Raw genomic sequence first — 19468 nt, 5'->3', positions numbered from 1 at the left:
TCTAGCCAGCAGAGAATAATAAAAATAATTACAAGTGTTAGGCAAACTGATGGTTGCTATTAACACCCTTTATAACTTGCTATTATTTATTCAGAGTATTTGACCTTTTTCTTGAATCTTAAGACTTCAATCTTACATTTACTAGCATTTTTGTATATTTACTTCCAATAACTAATAGTTATGAAGCTACTGTGCAAAATAGGGTTGATATGGCAAAAGAAAAAACAAGTTTCTGTACTCTTCATGAGTCCTTTTATTTTTCATGAAAATGAGTTAATAGCTGCAATGGTCAACTAAAGGATGCCAAATATGAAAGAATTCATTGGTCATTATCATTCATTATCAACAGAAACCCGGTACAAATCTGACCACATTCTTAGAAATAGGTTTCAGAACAAGTGTTCTCTCATGTTTAAGTTTACAACAGTGGTCAGTTTCCTTTTTTTAGCCGTAGCTATCCAGATATTCATCAGACTGCATCCTAAAAGCTCTGCACACACCAGATGATTTTTGTTATAAGAACCCTGAAGGCTGTCTCTGCTCACTTTTTCCCCTTCTGAAAAATATGCCACCAATCTTGGAAGTTAAAGCTGTTTCGCTGAAACCTTCCCTGAGGGATTCATCATGATGCAGTAATTTAAATGCTAGCACTCTCTATCCAGCAGTGGTCCCACCAAAATAGCATTTGCAGTAACTGAAAACTCTTCAACTTCTACAACTGATTAAGTTACAATTGATTAAGTAACATTTGTTACTGTCAAATGAAAAAGTCTTACTGAATATAACATATAATGAGTATTTACTCCTTACAGAACATTTGCCCCTTGTCCACCAAGTGGGGGATCCCCTTCAGTTCAGACTGGTCCTCAGCTTTCACAAAGTTAGGGGTTTCCCACTCTTCTGCTAGTTCCTGCTCCTCTGTTCTGTGCTGTCCCTCGGTAACACCCGCACAGTCATCTCTAAGGGTGCATGAAGTTCACCACGGAATTTTCTAGCCTGTTTTTTTATTTAATCGTCGTTTGTGAAGAGGTATTTGTGATGGATCGGTTCCATCAGTTCGAAGGCTTGTTTTGTTCTGGAGCTAGTTTAGAGATTTTATAACAATGTGCTACTGAGTTTGTTGTACCATATTTATTTGTACTCAGGCCTCTTGTGAGCTGATTGGTGAGCTGTTTAACTTACCAAGGAAGAATTGTTTAACTCAATTTCCGAAATATGATTAAAAGAACAGTGCTGGAGTAAATATTCTCAGAATGATTACGAGAGGCATTTAATTAGGTGGAATGATAATCAGATCAGTAATTCCCAGATTCTGATGGAAAACATCATTGTGTTTCAAACCCGCCCCCCGCCTCAGAGTGGTGGTCGAGGGGGTCAGGGAGAGAGGGAACACTGGAGGAAGTGTTTGGAAAACAGTTACGGGCACCCAGGGAAGTTCACAGAAGCTTTAGAGTCCTTCAACCCTCGCTGTTGTCATTTGCATTCTATGATCCCTGTTAGCAAATGCTTGGAAATGCTCTTTTATTACTTTGTGTTTCTATTTTAGGGTGGAAAATGTGCAATGTTGGGTTGAATTGCCTTCCTAGCCTCAAAAAAGCCTCGACCCCCAGGAGCAGTTTGGGTACAACTAACTACTGAACTACTTCGTGATTCTTCTGCAGATCTTTTCAAGTGAACGCGCTATCAGCAGGGCAGCATCGGGACAGGGCTTTCAAAACAGGTTCTCTGGGGGATCGGGGCAGTGATTTTGGATAAAAGGTTGGACGCTGCCGTTACGCCCCTCCCCGACACCTGCTGCCTCTCCGGCTGCGCCTTCCTCACAGCCCTCTCCTTCTCGTCCCGCCCCGCCGAGCCGGGCCGGGCCTTGGGTCTCTCCCGGTGGGCTGGCTCTGCGGGAGGGCGCCCACCGCCCATCCTCGCCCCCCGCCGCGGTGCCCAGGGCGGTGCCCGGGGCTCCCTCAGGGCCGGTCGCCCCGCCCGGCTGTGGGCAACGGCCTCCGGGGCCAATCACGAGCCGCCTCCGCCCCGCCCCTGCGCGGCCGCCTCCAATGGAGTTTGAATGCTTCCGAACCAGCCAATCAGGAAGGCCGGCGACCCGGCGCGGCGTCCTCATTGCTACCTAGGCGAGGTCCGCGTGGCGAGCGGCGTCGCGGCGGAGCCAATCAGGGCGCTTGGGCGCGCCGCCGCCGCCTGGGCGTGCACAAACGGCTGCCGGGGCACTGGCGGCTTTGAATTGCGGCGGGGCGTCCGGTCGTGCGCCGCTGGTCGTTACCGGCTGTGAGGGCCTGCTGGAGCTGAGGGAGAGTGAGTGACTGACTGACTGCCGCTGGACCCTGGTCGGCGTTTAAGAGTGAGCGGGTGGGGGCTCGGGGCGGCTGTCCGCCTCTGCGCGGGCTGGCGCGCTGCGGGGCGCCCCGCGGGTGAGGGCCGTTAGCAGGGCGCTGGGATCAGCCCTCCCTGAGGGCGGGGGTGCGTGCGGCACCTGCCTTCAGCGCCGTCCGTTCCCGGGAGGGGACGGCGTGGGGCCGTCCGCAGGTGGCAAAGCCGGGGAGCCGCTCCCCGAGGGTCACGTCTGGTGAGATTCGTGGCACCCCGAGGCCCCAGTCCTGGGTGGGCTCTGTCCGTCGTCGACCTCTAGTTTTAGTTATTTTGAGGTAACTTCTCTCTCACAAATAAGTTCTGAGCTGTGCTGGTGTCCCAACAAAGTGAATCTATGCCAGAGCCTCTAAAAGTGCAGTCATTACAACAATAAAATCGTATGAGTGTGTCAAACTCGTATTTAAGGGCTAAGTGTCGTACAGCAGTCTCTGCCAGTAGAGAGCGTCCTCATTGCCCCGAGCTCGGCAGTATTGGTTTGAAAAACTAAAAAAAAAGAAGCATAACTGCCACCTAAAACAAAGCCATGGGTTTTTGCAAGGCTTTCAGGTTAAACATCACCAAAGTACCATGCAGCCGTAAGTGCTAATGACTTTCTGCAGTGTAAACATCAAAATAAGATGTGGAGAGAAACTTTCTGAAATACAGCACTCAAATACAACTATAGGAATATAGACCCTGCTATTGTTAGGAGATTGAGTAACGTGAGGTTTTAAAACCTCAACTGGACACAAGTGTGTCAAAATAGGACCTAATATTAATAGTTGCTGCTTGGTATTTAGAACAGGAAGCCTGCATGGTTGTGGAATACTGTACTCTAATCACTGCTAAGCTTAAAAATGCAGTTTATTTAAAAGGGAGGCTTATTTAACATTTTTCAAGGTCTAATTGTAGTTGACTTTGTGTTTCAGGCATAGTACTATACATCTTGTATTAAATAAGAATCCTGACAGTATGAGTTGGGCAGTGGAGGAATGGAAAGAAGGCCTCTCCCCCAGAGTCCTTCAGAAGATTCACGAGCTGGAAAGTCAAGTAGACAAGCTTAAAAAGGAGCGTCAGCAAAGACAATTCCAGTTAGAGTCTTTGGAGGCAGCTTTGCAAAAACAGAAACAGAAGGTAACGTATGTACTGTGGTCATTTCCCTAAAATCCCATTCTCCATGCTAAACACAATTATAAAGATTTATTATCTGGTTGTTGTTAGGGGGTGGGTCAGTGTTTTGTTTCTTACCACTCCCTGACTGAGAAGGTCACATAGAAATATAAAGTTCTTATCTTCATCTTACTTCATACTCATCATATTCTCCTTTCTGTTTAGTTCTCATTGACTGTCAATAGAATTCCTGCCTTCTATCCCTGTTTGTCATGATTGTCCATCTCCAGGTGTTTACATTTACTTTGAGGCTTTCCTACATCTGTTTATGATTAGGAAAAATAATTACTGTATTGTTATGCCTATTAAAAGTCTTGATAATGATTAGTCCTGTGTTATACAACAGAGCTGCACAGTTGATAGCCTTTTACTGTTTCACCTTGCCTGCAGATACCTATCATCTTTTACTTAGTTTATGTAATTCTCTGTTTTTTTTTTCATGGCAGAGACTGTATTCTGGTTTTCTTATTCTTTTTTAGGGCTGTAATTTTACACCTCATCTGACTCTACCCTGTCAGCCCTATAGCCAGGAAACCAGAGACCCTCTTGGTCCAGTCCTGCCATGTCTCTGATCAGAAGTGATCCATTTGTTTGAATTTTGTTTTGTAGTGTTTGAATACAGCTTAGAGGCAATTTTCAAAAGTTACCTTTTATTCCCTTTAGGCTGCTACAACTTTCTAGCAAAACTTAAACCTAGTAGTTTTCTTTGAGTTTCTTCCTGTGAGTTTCCAGGTGCTTATTTCAACCACTCAGAGGAACTGCTGAGCTCCCCAATCAAAAAGAACGGGTGTGCTCGAATAGGTGTGGCTTAAAACTCTCAGAAGCAGCAGCTAATACTCACTACTTTTCAGTCAAAAGAATAATGTTGTGCAAAGATGTAGCCTGCCCCTTAGAAGCTGGAGGGGAGAAGGACATCTCTACTGCCAGGCTGTATTTCCAATTTCAAAGCTGTGACTCTTGATAATCATTGTGCATTCTTTAGTGAGTCAAAGTATTCTGGTTGCTAAAGTTGATAGGCTGAAAAGAGAAGCGAGATGATCAGTGAAGAATGTGGACTAGTGTGGATTATTAGTATTTAAGGATTGATTAATTTTTTTATGAGCTTGTATCTAGTCAATAAATAGAAATTGTTAATGTCACTGAGTTGAATTTTAGGGAATGTGGTTTTGTTCACACTCAAGAATATTTAAACAATGTGTACATCTGAAGTTTTCAGTGCTGTCAGAATTCTGAAATGCTAGGAAGAAAACAGCAGCATGTAAACTTGGTATTAATAATAATTGCAGAGAAGTGTAGAGAGTACTTGAGACATTTTTGAAATGGTCTATATTCCACCTAGGTTGAAAATGAAAAAAATGAAGCTGCAACACTAAAAAGAGAGAACCAGAGCTTGATGGAACTGTGTGATAATCTTGAGAAAGCAAAGCAGAAAGTTTCACATGACCTTCAAGTAAAAGAATCTCAAGTCCACATTCAGTCAGGGCAGCTGAATTCCAGCAAGAAAGACATTGAACGGCTAGAACAAGAACTGAAAAGGTGAGGACTTGCTGTATGGCTCTAACCTATGTGCAGTGGTTATTTTCTCATGTTTTGCTCATTTAATGTGTCCTTCATGGTCTTTTAGTTTTTCTTCATCTTTTAGATTTTGTGACCAAAATCTCAAAACATCGTCCTGTTGTAACATACACACATGCATATATGGACTCTACATAAATCTGTGTGCCACTTGAAGCAGTTAACACCCATAGTTCTTATTTAATTTGGGGCAATTTTGCAGTGCCATGTGAAAAGGGAGCCATTCATTCTGTGATTTTTAAACAAACAAAAACTAGCACAACTGAGTTGCTTGGCAAAAGCAACCTGCAAAGAGCTTGGATTTGCAAGGAAAGTACATGGTCAATTCAGTCTGTAAGATCAATTCCACCAATAATATGTGACCACTGGAAGAAGAAAGAAGGAGGGGACACGAACATCTATTGGAGTGGAAGAGAAAGCTGCCAAAAGCAATGGTGCTGTGACTGAATCACAAAATCCAGTTGCTTTGGTAAAGAAGTGTGTAATCCATAACAGCTCAACTTGTCTCAGTAATAAATGTTTACAGTATGTGTGTACTGTCTGTAGAGGTGGAATGCAATTCATACAATAAAAAAATCTGTAATGCAGACACACCTAAAAGTCTTCATTTGAGGGTGCTACACAAAGGGAACAGTTGCCCATAGTGGAGTGAATGTTGTCATCTGTTAAACTTGTTCTCATACTAGAGCCACCCTCTGTTCTTGAAAAAAAAGTATTTCTGAAACTTTGTGTGCGTCAGTAAGGCTGAGTATCTTGCCTATGCAATAAACTATTGTGCTAGTACTAGTAATGTAGAATTACTGTTGCAGAGAGGAGCGAGTCTGATACCAGTTTTTTTTAATTGTTTGGTTCTGGTTTGGTGGTTTTTTTTCTCACTGTCTGAAGTGTGTCTACTTCCTGTAACTTTTGGATGGTATGCGTGATCTAATAGAAGCAAATAAAGAGGAAGCTGTCTTGGTCCTTCTGGTTTCTCCCTTTGCTTATCCCCCACGCCTCCCGCCCCAGCTTTGGGAAAACTAAAGATAGTTGAAGTATTCGACTGCTGTGAGAAGATTCTAAATTTCAACAAAACAATTTCTGGCATGTAGAAACACCAGCTTTGTATAAGGAGTTGCTGAGATCCATCAAAAATGACTAGTGAGATTCAATAGGCTAGATAGAACCACTTGTTTTCTGTATCTGCTGTCACATGTTGGGCCAGAGAGGTTGCGGGCTAAGGATATGTGTTCCATTTATCCATTCCCCAAATTAAGTCCAGTTTACTGAATTTTCTCCTTCCCGTTATATTACTTTGTATATCTGTACACAACAAAAGATCATCAGTTATTACATGTAGCTTGATCTTGGCAATCAGTTTCAGTTTTTTATTTGGGTCTGTTTTGATTTATGCTGATAACATTGTTTACCACTTCATAGCAACTGACAGTCCCCTGGGAGAGGTGTTCTTGGTGTTGTGCTGTAAAAGGGAGGGGGAAATGGAAAGGCAGGTTGTGGAGTCACTAATGTGATGGGCTGTACTCTGGAACCACTGTCTGTGCTCTGGGCAGGATGAAAGTTGCTGTGTAACCTCCAAACTAGTTGTCTGGATTCACTGGATGAGCTTGTAACTTACCGTGCTCCCAAAAGCCACTGGAATAGGTAATTGGCTGTGGTGTTTTAGGTAGCAATGAAGATGGTACGTGTGAAAAATACACTGTCAGGTAGAGGGTATTCCCTTCCATTTTCATGAGGTATGCATCAGTTTCTCGAAGTGCACAGTATCAGAACAGAATAAAAATAGTATGTTTCCTACCATAAAGATGCTTACTGAAAGGTAAGAGTTTTGTCAGTGTTTACAATGATTTGGGTGTGTTTAGCTGGACTACACCTTCATACAGTGGGATCTTAAGCAGTTCTAACTGATTTTTCACCTACTTTAGGTTTGTTTGTTTTTTCTTTTTTGCTTTGACTCATATGTAATTTATTAAATATGTCAAAACTCTAAATAAAATCTTTATATTTCTGTGTTATAGTATCTAAAAATTTTCAGTGGATGTATCTTGACTTGATCTTGAAACTAAGTTCTCAGAATCATATAATTTATTTGTGTATTCCAGACTTTTAAAAATAGATAATTAACCTTTTAGTTTCCATTACTGACTTCTGCTGCTCCTTCTTTCCTGAACAGATACAAATGTGAGCTTGAGAGAAGTCAGCAAACATCGATTGCAGGAGACTTATCATTCAGTGGCACTCCACAGAAAAGTTCTACTACTCCTTTAACACCAGTTCAAAGTCATAACGGTAAAATATTTTTTCTTCCTCTAGCACAGGTAGTTAACTGTCAGTTTTCTTGGAAGGTGGAGAAGTATTTTGAACATTACACTTGTACTGAGTTGCCTAGTCCCTATTATATAGCTTATTATGAGAGTGTCTAATTCATAGCATCATAGGTTCCAAGTTTAAAAATTATTAGTTGCAGAATGAACATTTATTGAAAATATTACATCTTTTCAGCACTATGTTGATGGACATGGAATAGTAATAGGAATATCCATCAACAGACTGCAGCAATTTTTTTAATGCCTGTTCCTAGTGTCAGCTTTTCCCTTCATGGAGTGAAGAACAAATTTCTTCCTTCACGTACCACAGGTACTTTAACTAAAGTTCAGTCAACAGTCACATGTGTTATTCCTTGAGAAAATTCTTTTTTATTTAGTCTATTATTGTGCATGATAATGTGCACAATTTATGCACTGTATCCATTTCAAAGTATCACTTCTATCTTCAAATTAGTGACATCAAATAGCTTTAAAATATTTAAATGAACTGGAAAAGCAAAAGGAAGTTTCTTTAACTGGAAAACTTTTCTGTAGCCAGACACCCTTGTGCTGTCTATGCTGAAAAACTTTGATGGGTTCCATATTATGCATGCTGTTTATATCTTGCTTTGCTGTGAAGAAACGTTGAGTTTGGCATCTCAGTCTTACTCTGAGGGGAAATCTGAGATACTTTCTTGCACTCTTATTCCTTTTAATTTCTTTATATGTATCTGAAAAGGGGTACAGTAGTGGCAATGTCAAGCATTCCACTAAGCATGGCACTCCTGAAATGGGGATTAGATTGAAATGATTTAACTGTATTTAAAATGGTATTGCTGGGGAGGTTTTTTCCTTTGAAAGCTGAAATATTAAATTCTTTAAGATCATAGAATATCTCAAATTGGAAGGGACCCATAAGGGTTATTGAGTTCAACTTGCTCCACGCAGGACTACCTAAAACTAAATCATATGACTAAGAGCGTCATCCAGATGCTCCTTGAACTCTGACAGACTTAGTGCTATGACCACTTCCCTGGGGAGCTTGTTCCAGGGACTGACCACCCTCTCAGTGAAGAACCTTTCCCTAATGTCCAATCTGAACTTCCCCTGACGCAGCTTCATTCCATTTCCTCATGTCCTATCACTGGTCACCAGAGAGAGGAGATCAGCATCTCCCCCCACCCCTGTCCTTGAGGAAGCTGTAGCCTGTGATGAGGTCACCCCTCAGCCTTCTCTTCTCCAAGCTGAACAAACCAAGTGACCTCAGCTGCTCCTCATAAGTCTTGCCCTCGAGACCTTTCACCATCTTGGTTGCCCTCCTGTGGACCCACCCTAATAGTTTGATGTCGAGGCACCGAAAACTGCACACAGTGCTTGAGGTGGGGCTCCACAGTGCAGTGTAGAGTGGGACAACTGCCTCCCTTAGCTGCTCCCTAGAATGCTACTAAGTATTCTAGTTCTAGAACTTTCCCAAGAGCGTTGTAGAATTGTATACAAATTCAAGAAAAGGGAAGCAAGGCTTTTGCTTTGGACTAATATGTTCCTCTTAGAGTTTCAGTGGAAGAATTCTAAATAAATTCTTTGTCCAATTCCTATTGCATTTGAAAGGAACTTGAAAAGATCCAGCCTTATTTTCTGGTCATTTCTTAGTAATATTAATGCTGTTGTGCTGTTGGTAGGAAAACTTTTTTTAAAAAAGTATCTAATCTATATGTGTGTGTGGATATAATGTAATACATCTAAGTTATATATTTTTTAATGTCTATATTATATATACACACATATTTTTGAGAGAGATTAAAAAAAAATAATTCTGGCATTAGATCCTTACTTTTAACAGTTGTGTTTTCATTCTAATATCAAATTCCAGGTATCCCACCAGTGTACTTTTGAGGTCCTAAATTACTGACCATATTGTATATACTGTTGTTTCTTTCTCACAATCTGACACTTCTGATAGCTGTTCATTTTATTATTCCTGTGATAGCAATAGGCTAGGAATGATTACCTATGTACTAAATTAGATTATGACGAAGTATTTGTAATGTCTTTGTAGATGCTAAGTTTGAAGAACTAGAAGAAAAATACAAGAAAGAAGTACAAGAAAGAAAAAAGCTAGAATTAGAACTGAGAACCATCCAGGTTAAGGTAAGTATCTCTTAAGAAGGGCATGTGTGATATATAAGAAAGTAACTACTGAGGGAACTTGGAAAATGGAGTGGAAAACTAGTGAAATATATTGTACGTATTGTACATCAATTGGGGGGAAAAAAAAAGATAATTAATCTGTGTGTACTACCATTCAGAAGTAATCTTGGAGAATCCAGAAAAGCCAGCATAATTGAATAGCAAAGGATAAAAATGAGAACACATCCTTCAAAAACTGGAAGACTCGTGCAAGCAAGGACAAGAGAAAGCAGTGTCAGTTTTGCCAAGTTAAATATGATAGGATAATTAAATAGCCTTGAAATGATTATGGAAATAACTTGCCTAGCAAATAAAAACTAGTAAATTTTTCAAACACAAAAGTATTAGGGACTGCATTAGGGAATCTCTGAGGCCAATAGGTGTGAAAGCCCTCAAGAAAAACAGGGCCATTGCAGAGAAACTGAAATAATTTTTTTTATTTGGTATCTACTATATAAAGGCGTAGGAAGTTTTCTGTATCAGAGCCTTTCTTTGTTGGGGTTGAATCTATGGCACAGGCTCAAATTGGAAAGTCAGAAGTAGTCTTAAAATAGATTGATAAAATGAATAGTAATTAAAAAAAAATCACCAGATACAGATAATATTTACCCATGAATTGGTAGGGCACTGTAGTGTGGGACTGCTGAATCACTGTGATGTGCAAGTTGTCACTTTCCAGTGTCAAGAGAAGAATGAAATAAGGATGATGCCATTTTTTTTAAAAAAAGCTTACAGTGCTGATTTCTGGAAACGTGGTTTTGTCGGGCCAACTTTTTGTCCTGGGCAAATTGTTACAAACTTAAAGCAATACAGTTATTGATGCATATGTAGGTATGGTGTATGAAGAACAGATGAACCATTTATTTGTAAAGGGAAATCATGCCTCACACGTCTTCAGAGTTTTTGTTTTTTTGAAGAACAAATTAGAGAATGTGTGAGTTAAGTGTGACTCAGTGTAATATCGTTGGATATCCACAAAACACTGAAAAAACAAAACAGTTTTGGTAAGGAGGAGTTCTTGTGAATTTAAAGGTAAAGATTGAGGGCAGTGGCAATAAATGGTCAGTTTTTACAGGTAGGGAATTATCAACCGTGGAGCCTGAAAAGGATTGGTAAAGAAAACTCTGCTATTCAGCATATTAATTAGTGATCTGAAAAAGAGTTTAATAATATGGTTGAAGACCACACAGTATTTTGTAATACTAGATAAATGCAATAATTAAGATGGTAAGTAAAATTCACTTTTTTTTTTTTATTTTACACTGAACTAATGCATCTGGAAAACATAATCTGAACAATGCATACCTGGTACATTCAGGCTCCAAATTTAATGAAATGATTCCAGGAAGCAGTTCAGCAATTATTGTGGCTAGTTGTCTGATAACTTCAATGTTGTGTTCAGCAATGATGAAAAAGTTGTTTGTTTGTTTTTTTTTTTTAGAAAATAATTAAGAACTAATGAGAAAATATTCTTTGCCCATATATAGCCAAATGGCTCTCACATCTTGAATATTCCTTGCAAATTCTGTTCATCCCCTCTCCAAACAGATATGGTAGAAGTTGATGGTACAAAGATGAGTGAGGATCGAGAGAGGGAACAGGGAATGGTCATTTTCCTATTTTTCATAAGGCATGCTTACAGTACCAGCTCTGCAGTCTCAGAACAAAAACTGTTTTATTACACTGTACTGTGTTAAGTGGCAGAACTCTTTGTCACAGAGCATTGTAAGAAGGCCAAAATGCAAACAGATCCAAAGGAGAAAGTACATGTAAAGGATTTCACTAAAAGTGATTATTAATTCCGCTTAATTTCATGGATTCAAACTTTTGTCTCAGAAACTCTGTAAATTTAAATGGCATATAAAGGGAATGATTACTATGTGCATGGTTAGGATTTTATGCTCTTTATATATGAACAAGTTCCTTTACAGGATTGGACAAAATATTCTGGACTATATAGATTTCTGGTCTTATCTCAGCTGTTTCTGCATAACATATTCTCTAGTTGGACTAGGAAGTCACACTGGCTATTACCTGGTTTAGGGCTTTAGTTTTTTAAAAAAATGAATTCAAATGAGAGGCATTTGAAAATCCAGTTAAAAAATACAATGGGGGCTTTATTGTTCGAGGGGTTTTTTTTCCACTTAAGGAGAAAAAAACCCTAGTATTTTGCCTCTGTTAAATTTTTCTGTAGGAACAGGCTGAAAACTGGTACCTGGCATATTTTATTATTGCAATTTGGGGGTATTCTGTGTGTATAAGTTTAAATAAATCAGTCTCTTCTGAATTTACCTGTGTTTGTCCAGAAAAGAAAAATGTGGGTCACGTATCAGATAAGTATAGTCTAGACTTCTGTATTTCTTGCAGCTTACTTGTGTCAGCAGTTGCCTGTAAAAATGTAGGAAGTAAATGATGGGATCTCTCTTGAAAAAGACAAATATCTGTGTATGTTACTTATAAAGATACACAGATTGAGCTACTTTTTTGGAGATCCTGGTTTGTGTTTATAAGTATCAGCTATTCTTGGATACTTGGGCTAAAGTTATTTAATTTATCTAGTATAAAAACCAAATATATGAATTGGTAGTTTGCACTGGTGAATGATGTGATGTTATAAAAATGTAAAATGACCATGACCTATTATCTACTTAATGAAGTAATTATTTTGTTATATGTTGGATATGGAGCTGTATAAAGGTAGATCCTTTTTTTCTTGGACACAGAAAATAAATCACCCTCATCCTCAAAGCTGTTTGAGTCACAGGGAGATTGCTCGGCATCAGGCTTCCTCATCTGTGTTTTCATGGCAACAAGAAAAGACGCCATCTAGAAATCAAGAAACACCTGCAAGGGGAAGTTCTACAACATCCTCTTTTCCATGGGAAAAAGAAACAAATTCTAGTATAATATCGGAGAAGAACGAGTTTGACAACAGCTTTGCTGAGCATTGTAATTCTTCATTAATGATCCAGCTAAGAGCACAGAACCAAGGTATCTGATACATTTCTTTAAAACCCAGAGGCAGTCTCCTATATGGTTTCATGAAAGCTGGTGGGTGGATAGAAGAGAGGTATTGAAATTAGTGCTTTAGTGAGGAAAAGAGAAAGATACCTGTTGTTGCCTTTGGCAGCTAGCCCAGCTGGCTGCTGGTGTGTGTATTTTCAATGATCAGCCAGTACATAGAGATTATCTACAAGCTGTGGTATCTTTTACATAAAGGGTGTGAGAGTTAGAAGGGAAGAGTTTGTATTTTAGGAGTGGGTAGGGGACATCATATAAAAGGAAAATGGCCTTCTCCAATAATTGCATTGCTTATGGAACAGTTCTTTTAAAACAGAGTTAAAAAACTCTTCAGGATTTCATTACATCTCACTGTTAAATTCAATTATATTGGTTTCTTAATTTTTTTATGACTCTTGAGATTTATGGCTGAGCAATACCTGTATTAAAAATTCATTGATTGAACACGCTTAATGCATAACTGAGTTGGTCATAATGGGTGTTCCTGGAAGCACAGAATGAAGTATGATGTGAAAAGTACAATGAAAAAGCAAGATATGATCTTGTATTATATGTACTGACATGAAGAAATACTCATTCCTGATATCTCATTGTGAGAAGAGAGCAAATAGTTGGTTTGTTGTGGATTTGGTGAACATTTACTTAAACCTACTATTTGGGTCAGCTTTTCCACTAACTGTCTCCTGTAGAACTATTTTACAAGTTCCTGCACTCTCCAAACTGTTTATTCAAATACCTATATGTAAAACATCAATCTAGGCAGCATTTTCAACTTGGAAGCCATAGAAATTCAGCAGCAGAAAGACAGGGGTGTTTTTAACAAAAAGAATTACCAGATAATAGTAATCCTGGATAACACTCCCTGTGGCTGACTAATGTTTTCTACTGCAAAATTATGTTGTGATTTTGGAAGGTAAACTCTTACTGATATATTGGGACAAGATTGGTTGGTTTTGCTTTACATGTATGCTGCTTTGGGACAGGAAGAAAGATTAAAATATAAAATACTGTATTTACAGATGCCCAATAGCTGAAAAGCCTCTTGGCTTGGAAGCAGAGGCTCACAGTTTTCCCAAACAAATGTTTGTAGTGGATCTCTTTCCTTTTAAAAATAATAAAAAAAAAATAAAATAGATATGTCAAGTGACATATTTCTGTGTGTTTAAAAACAACAACACAAACAAAAACAAACCATCAGAGGAACAAACTGTCTTTGCCTTTACAGCGTTTGTGCCTGACCTTGCATTTTGCTGTGTTCTCATATATTACAAAGTGGAAATCATTGATTTAGTCAGCTGTCTTTTGGTCTTGATAGTTTTAGTCATTGATGTAGTAGTAGAAGAGTCTTGAAACTTTTGTTTTAGCTTGCTGAACGTTTTACAGTGTGTCTGCCTGCGTCAGGAACTTGGGTTGTTATCAAACATACTAAATATTTTAGAATGTGTAGACACTTGGAAATTTGAGTACCTGGAAGATGTACCTTTCAAAGCAGAAAGTATTCTTAATCTTTACTGTTTTTAAAATTCAGAGTTAAATTCCACTGTTAAAGACCTAGAACAACAACTGCAAACTCAAGAGAAAGTGATGAAATCCCATATGAATAAACATCAAGAGACTGAACTGCAGCTGGACAGAATGAAGTTGGAATTAACAGAGAAGGATAAAGTTCTGAACAAAACCAGAGATAAACTGACTCACATGAGAACACAATTTGATCAAGCTGCCACACAGGTAAAATGTGTTGCATCACACTTCTTCTGACTGTCCTTACAATTCATTCCCAGTATTAATCTGTGTCAGTCTTCAGCCATTTTTGTAAGAACCAAGGTTCTCATATAAGTTTCTTGAGCATTTGCTGAGAATCAAGTTTTGAGAAATATATGTTCATTTGATGTGTATTACCTGTAAAAATGTAAATACTCGTAAGCATTCACCCATTTTCTGGAAGGTTCTTATACCACCTGAAGAAATATTTTTCATCCCTGGGCAAGATTGACTGGAATTCTGAAAAATATTTTCTGATCAAGTTTCATAGAGCAACAATGACATCTGGTGGCAAGTTCTGACCTTAAATAGACTGTCATGCAACTTTGGCTAAAAATCAGTATCTGTTGCCTATACTACATAATGTTGTGGGGGCATAGTTTTTGGATTGTAAACTACTTGTGTAAAATAAAATCTAGGTAAAAATGCTGTGCAAGATTGAGAATGTACATAGTTTCTAAATAGGATTTCATGAACTAATCCTAAGAAGTTTGGATTTATAGTGAAAAACCATTAGGATAGTACAATTTGCTTAGTCAAGAATTTACAGAGTGTATTTAAATGCATACATATAAAAATATGGAATAGTGCAGATTTTTGCTCATAATCATGCAAAGAAGAGAGTGCCAGTGGTTAAAATGATTTAATTCAAACTGCAGATGGTAACAAGTAAGAAGAGTTTTCTCTTTTTCTTGTTTAATGAAGCTGCATTACCTTCCTAAAGTCCTTTTTCACAGCATTTGACAAATTTGAAAGTCATAATTCCTTGACTCTTCATATTTCCATGTATCTTTTTAGCTTTTTTCTACTACTTTGATTCATCTACAGGGTAGGAAAAAAGATGTTTCTGTGTATTTTCTCAGGGTACAGAAATTGTTACCCATCTCTGTCAGCAAGTCGCTAGATGATACTTAAGTATATTGGAAAACTGCTGTTTCTTACAACTCCTGTGTTGGTCCTTAAACCTTTGCACATTGAGGATTAATCAGCCTTTCTTTTGAGAGAGGCATCAGCATTCAGCTATTGCTAGCTCTGTGAGGAACTCGTTTAGGGGAAGTCTTGACTTGGGAGTAAGGTAAAATCACATTCTTGACACAGTCCATTGACTGCATAAAGGCATTGTCATCACGGTGAGTTTGTGGGAAGACAGCTGACCCAACCTAACAGCTCAATTCCTCTGTAAAAGTCTTTCTTTTCATTTATTTGGTTCCCCAAATGACCTGATTCAACTTCCTAAATGATAAGAACTTTACGTATTTAATTTTGCCTTGTTAATTTTCTATGGGTTTGAGAGCTGAATTGTTTTACTAAGGAATCAAAGGGGTATTAAATCTAGCACAAGGGAAGGGGTGAGGTTATATAGCTAGGAACATGCCTGGGGAAGGACAAGGAGGAGTAGGACTGACTGGCCCCATTTGAATTGAGGTGCAGCCCATCCTTAAGGTGCAGCGCAACATCTTGTCTCAGAAGGTTCCTTTGGTCCTGCCATCTGAAGGTTGCTCCTTTCTATTCTGTTTCTTCTTTCTCATACTGGAACTGGATCTCTGCCTGCCCCGCAGGCTTCGGATGTAGAACTGCATTGGGATTCTGGGTTTTAGTTTTGTGCCTTGTAGCCTGAATTTAATTTTGACACACCCCTTGTGTGCTTCTCTGTCACTAGTACTATTCACAGACCTTGACCATAGCACCTCCTCTGTGCTATCAAGTGTATTCACATCTTGTGAGGTCTGCAGCCCTTCTGCAGGCAAGTTTACATGTGATCTTACAGGAGCTAACGATCCCTGCAGTCTGTGCTGAATAACCAGACATCCCAATACTACTACCTGCTTCTTATTTTCTTAGGACACAGGTGGACTATTGTTTCACTAACTCATTAAACAGCCCTTGTTGCTGGAAAAGAAGAGTCCTGTTCACCCTTTGCCATTTTTCTTACCACCTGGGGAAAAAAAAATTGTACATATTTTGCATTAATAGGCTGGTTTTGAAAAAAAAAACCTGCATTTTTCTGTTAAGGGAGTTAGGTGAACATTGCTGCACTCTTAGGTAACGTAATGTTATCTAATTCAGTTTATTATGTTAATAAGCTGATATACCCTTAATGTGGAGGTTAACCTAGAACATCAGCTATTGATTATTTTTTTTAATTAAAGTTTCAATTGTGAAAAACATTCTTTTGTTGTTGAAGTAGACTAAGATAGTTGTCTCTTTTTTCTACCCAAATCAATGTGCTGAATCACTCTGAAATTAGTGAAATATCCAGTTATTTTCAGTCTAAACATGTAGATGTTTAGCAGTTAGTGATTATTCTTTAGTTCATAGTAACCTGAGGTATTGAATATTTAATCTGTTTTTAGTGTCAGTTATAGTACATTTCTGTAGACTGTCAAAGATACTGATTTTTCTGAAGATGTTTTTATTATTTTGTGTGTGTATGTACACCTTACTATATATATAAAAGTATATATGTTTTCTCTCTATATATGTATTCTCACTAACATAGCAAGTATGAGTTTAGTACTTTGAATTGCTAAGAATTTATATGGTACCAGCTAAAGTTACGCTGTAGGTTATATGAATGCTAGAAAAACTGTAGTAGGTGAAATCAGTCTTTTTATATGAATGCATCTAAACTTAAATAAAATGTCACTTGCAATTTTAACACTTGTGATTGATAACTAAATTATTATAGGTCCAAATGATGGAGCAAAAGGTGAAACGATTGTCAGAAGAACTGAATTGCCAAAGACAAAATGCTGAGAGTGCTCGTCAGTCCTTAGAACAGAAAATAAAGGCAAAGGAAAAGGAATACCAACAGGTAAGGCAAGAAGCACTTCTGAATTTTGACCTCCTGAGGTGATGAAATCACATGGCTTATTTTGCATATCTGCTTTTCAGTTAATTGCAATCACATTTGATAGGGAAGTAAGAGTCATAAAGGTAATTGAAAACAAACATCAATAGAGGGAAGAGGCTGTTGGAGAGATACAGAATTATGTTACTATTCACTAGACATAGAGAGTATGTGAGAGACCCAACTGAGATACAAATTCATGAGAAACTAGGCTTCATTGTTCACAGAATTATGTATGTGTGAGTTCAAACTTAATAACTGACGCAGTTATTTCTGTGGAATCTGAGTTAATTTTTTATGCATCTTGCACACAAGAAAATAATTTCTTTAGGATTACATCTCTATTATTCTATTTTTGGTTCATGCTCAGAAGATGGTAAAATAGAGGACTAGAATAAATGTCTTCTGTTTCCTTCGTGCCAGCTCTTTCAGAAAGACAAAGTGTAGCAGTATCTCAGGAACTTTTCTAGCTACAAGTTATGTTTAGCATTAACACTGATTTGCATTAGGTCTAAACATTTTGTACTTCTCTTTTTAAGCTTAATAATACAATCTGTGTTAAGAAATACAAGACATAGATTTGGAAGTGATAGTGCCGGTTCAGATGGGCGTTTTAAGTTTGCTTTAGGGAATTGGGTAAGGACATTGCTCCGAAGAAGGCTGTTCTGTGAAATGATTAACCTGAAACCGTTTCTCCAAGGTATATCCAGAAAGATAAAATAATTGGCAGAGGAATTCTGCTGGAGTGGCTGATAAACAGTGCTGCTACCAACGCTCTTGAGTGAAAAAGTGGTTTCATAAAGTTCTAGATGCTAACCCAGAATCTCAAAGAGATACTGCACCTTGTCTAGAAGTGGTAAATAAGAACAACTGATCTTTATATTTGAATAGTTGTAGTATGAAAAAAACACTGTTGAAAGATTCAAATATAGCAGTCGTTGTATTCATCAAACAATTGGTTGAAGGCCCATGAACTTTCTCTCATGGTTTCTCCTTACAAACCTAGTCTGTACTGGCTCTACTACGCCTGATGCATGCCCCTTGGGCACTGGCACTCTATTCAGTGGGATCATTTAAGAATATGGTAGTTCTGAGACATTTTCAGAGAAGCAGCACATCGTCCGTCACATGGGTTGTTTGTTGCTACAGCTTATGTCAATAGCTGGTAGCTTGGATGTCAGGAAGTTTAGATGCCATGCTGTGGAACTGCTCCTGTGAAGCAAAATTTATTTTTAGTTTGAAACAAAAAGGCCTTTATAAGAATAATGCATAAATCCACATAGTGTCATTCTAGGTTGTTCAGCAAGGCTGTTAACTGTGAAGAACTTTCTTTTTTTTTTTTTTTCCTGTAATGTTTGTGTTCTGTGACTGTTACAGGCTTTTATGAAGTTTGTTTAATGTTCATTTACTTACAATAGTTGACTGTCAAATCCAATTCAAAGACTCTGTTTTACTGGCATCCAAATTTGTGTAATATTGTGGAAATTCTGATCTCTGCATTTTTCTCAGGGAGGGATTCTTCCCTTCTGTGAAACCTAGATACTGGTGCTGGTCCTACTGAATTCCATCCTGTAAAGCCTCGCTGGTGTGTTCCTTATTACACTTCTGTTTCCAGAAGGCCGGCAAGATCCAGGAATGCATTTAATGAACTTTCAGGAAGGCCTGAGAAGTTCCAGGCCTTGTTCTGAGATTGTAACACAGGCCAGTTTCAGAGTTGCACTTGCATCAGAGCATGGTTTCCAATGTTCTCTCTTGAATTTTATTTAAATGTTTCAATCCAAGCTTCAAATTGAAAAGGTGAGATTCATACCGCCTTCAGACATCTGCAATCTAGGTGTCAGTATAAGCTTGTTACTTAAGCCTCTACTCTGCAGAGACAGAGGCACCTTCAGAAGGCAGGTTATTCCAGACACCTTGGGTATTGGTCTTAACTCTGGAGCTATGTGTTTGCTTGCTGGCAATGGAAGGAGCCTCCACTTTTAGATGGGCATAACTAATTTTTTGACATCAAACTAGAGGAAGCACTTTCTTTAGATGAAGGCTCAAAAAAAACCCCAAACATTTTCTGCAGTTTCTCTCATACTGTAACACATAGGGCTTAGAAAGCAGGGTCTTTTCAGTCCATCAGCTTTAGAAATAATTATTGGAATGCTTTGGGACATAAAGCCATTGAATTCATAATTTCATTAATGAGTGCACTAGGGTCCAAATGGCCTCCTTGCCTGAGCTCAGGAAATGCTCC

General features: G+C 38.6%; 1 protein-coding gene across 1 annotated transcript in view; it reads left to right on the top strand.

Annotated features, from left to right (window-relative positions):
- The first annotated feature begins 3330 nt into the window (after positions 1–3330).
- Positions 3331–19468, top strand: part of CENPF (centromere protein F) — a 43796-nt gene continuing 27658 nt past the window's right edge. Inside the window, exons 1-7 of the mRNA XM_074820634.1 lie at positions 3331–3492; positions 4868–5064; positions 7271–7386; positions 9460–9551; positions 12314–12581; positions 14140–14342; positions 17065–17190. Coding sequence (XP_074676735.1) covers positions 3331–3492; positions 4868–5064; positions 7271–7386; positions 9460–9551; positions 12314–12581; positions 14140–14342; positions 17065–17190 — 1164 coding nt within the window. The remainder of the gene's footprint in view (positions 3493–4867; positions 5065–7270; positions 7387–9459; positions 9552–12313; positions 12582–14139; positions 14343–17064; positions 17191–19468) is intronic.

The sequence above is a fragment of the Strix aluco genome, chromosome 3, assembly GCF_031877795.1.
Source record: "Strix aluco isolate bStrAlu1 chromosome 3, bStrAlu1.hap1, whole genome shotgun sequence".
Taxonomy (NCBI): domain Eukaryota; kingdom Metazoa; phylum Chordata; class Aves; order Strigiformes; family Strigidae; genus Strix; species Strix aluco.
The sequence above is the reverse complement of the archived record's forward strand: the minus strand, read 5'-3'. Positions and strand labels throughout refer to the sequence as shown.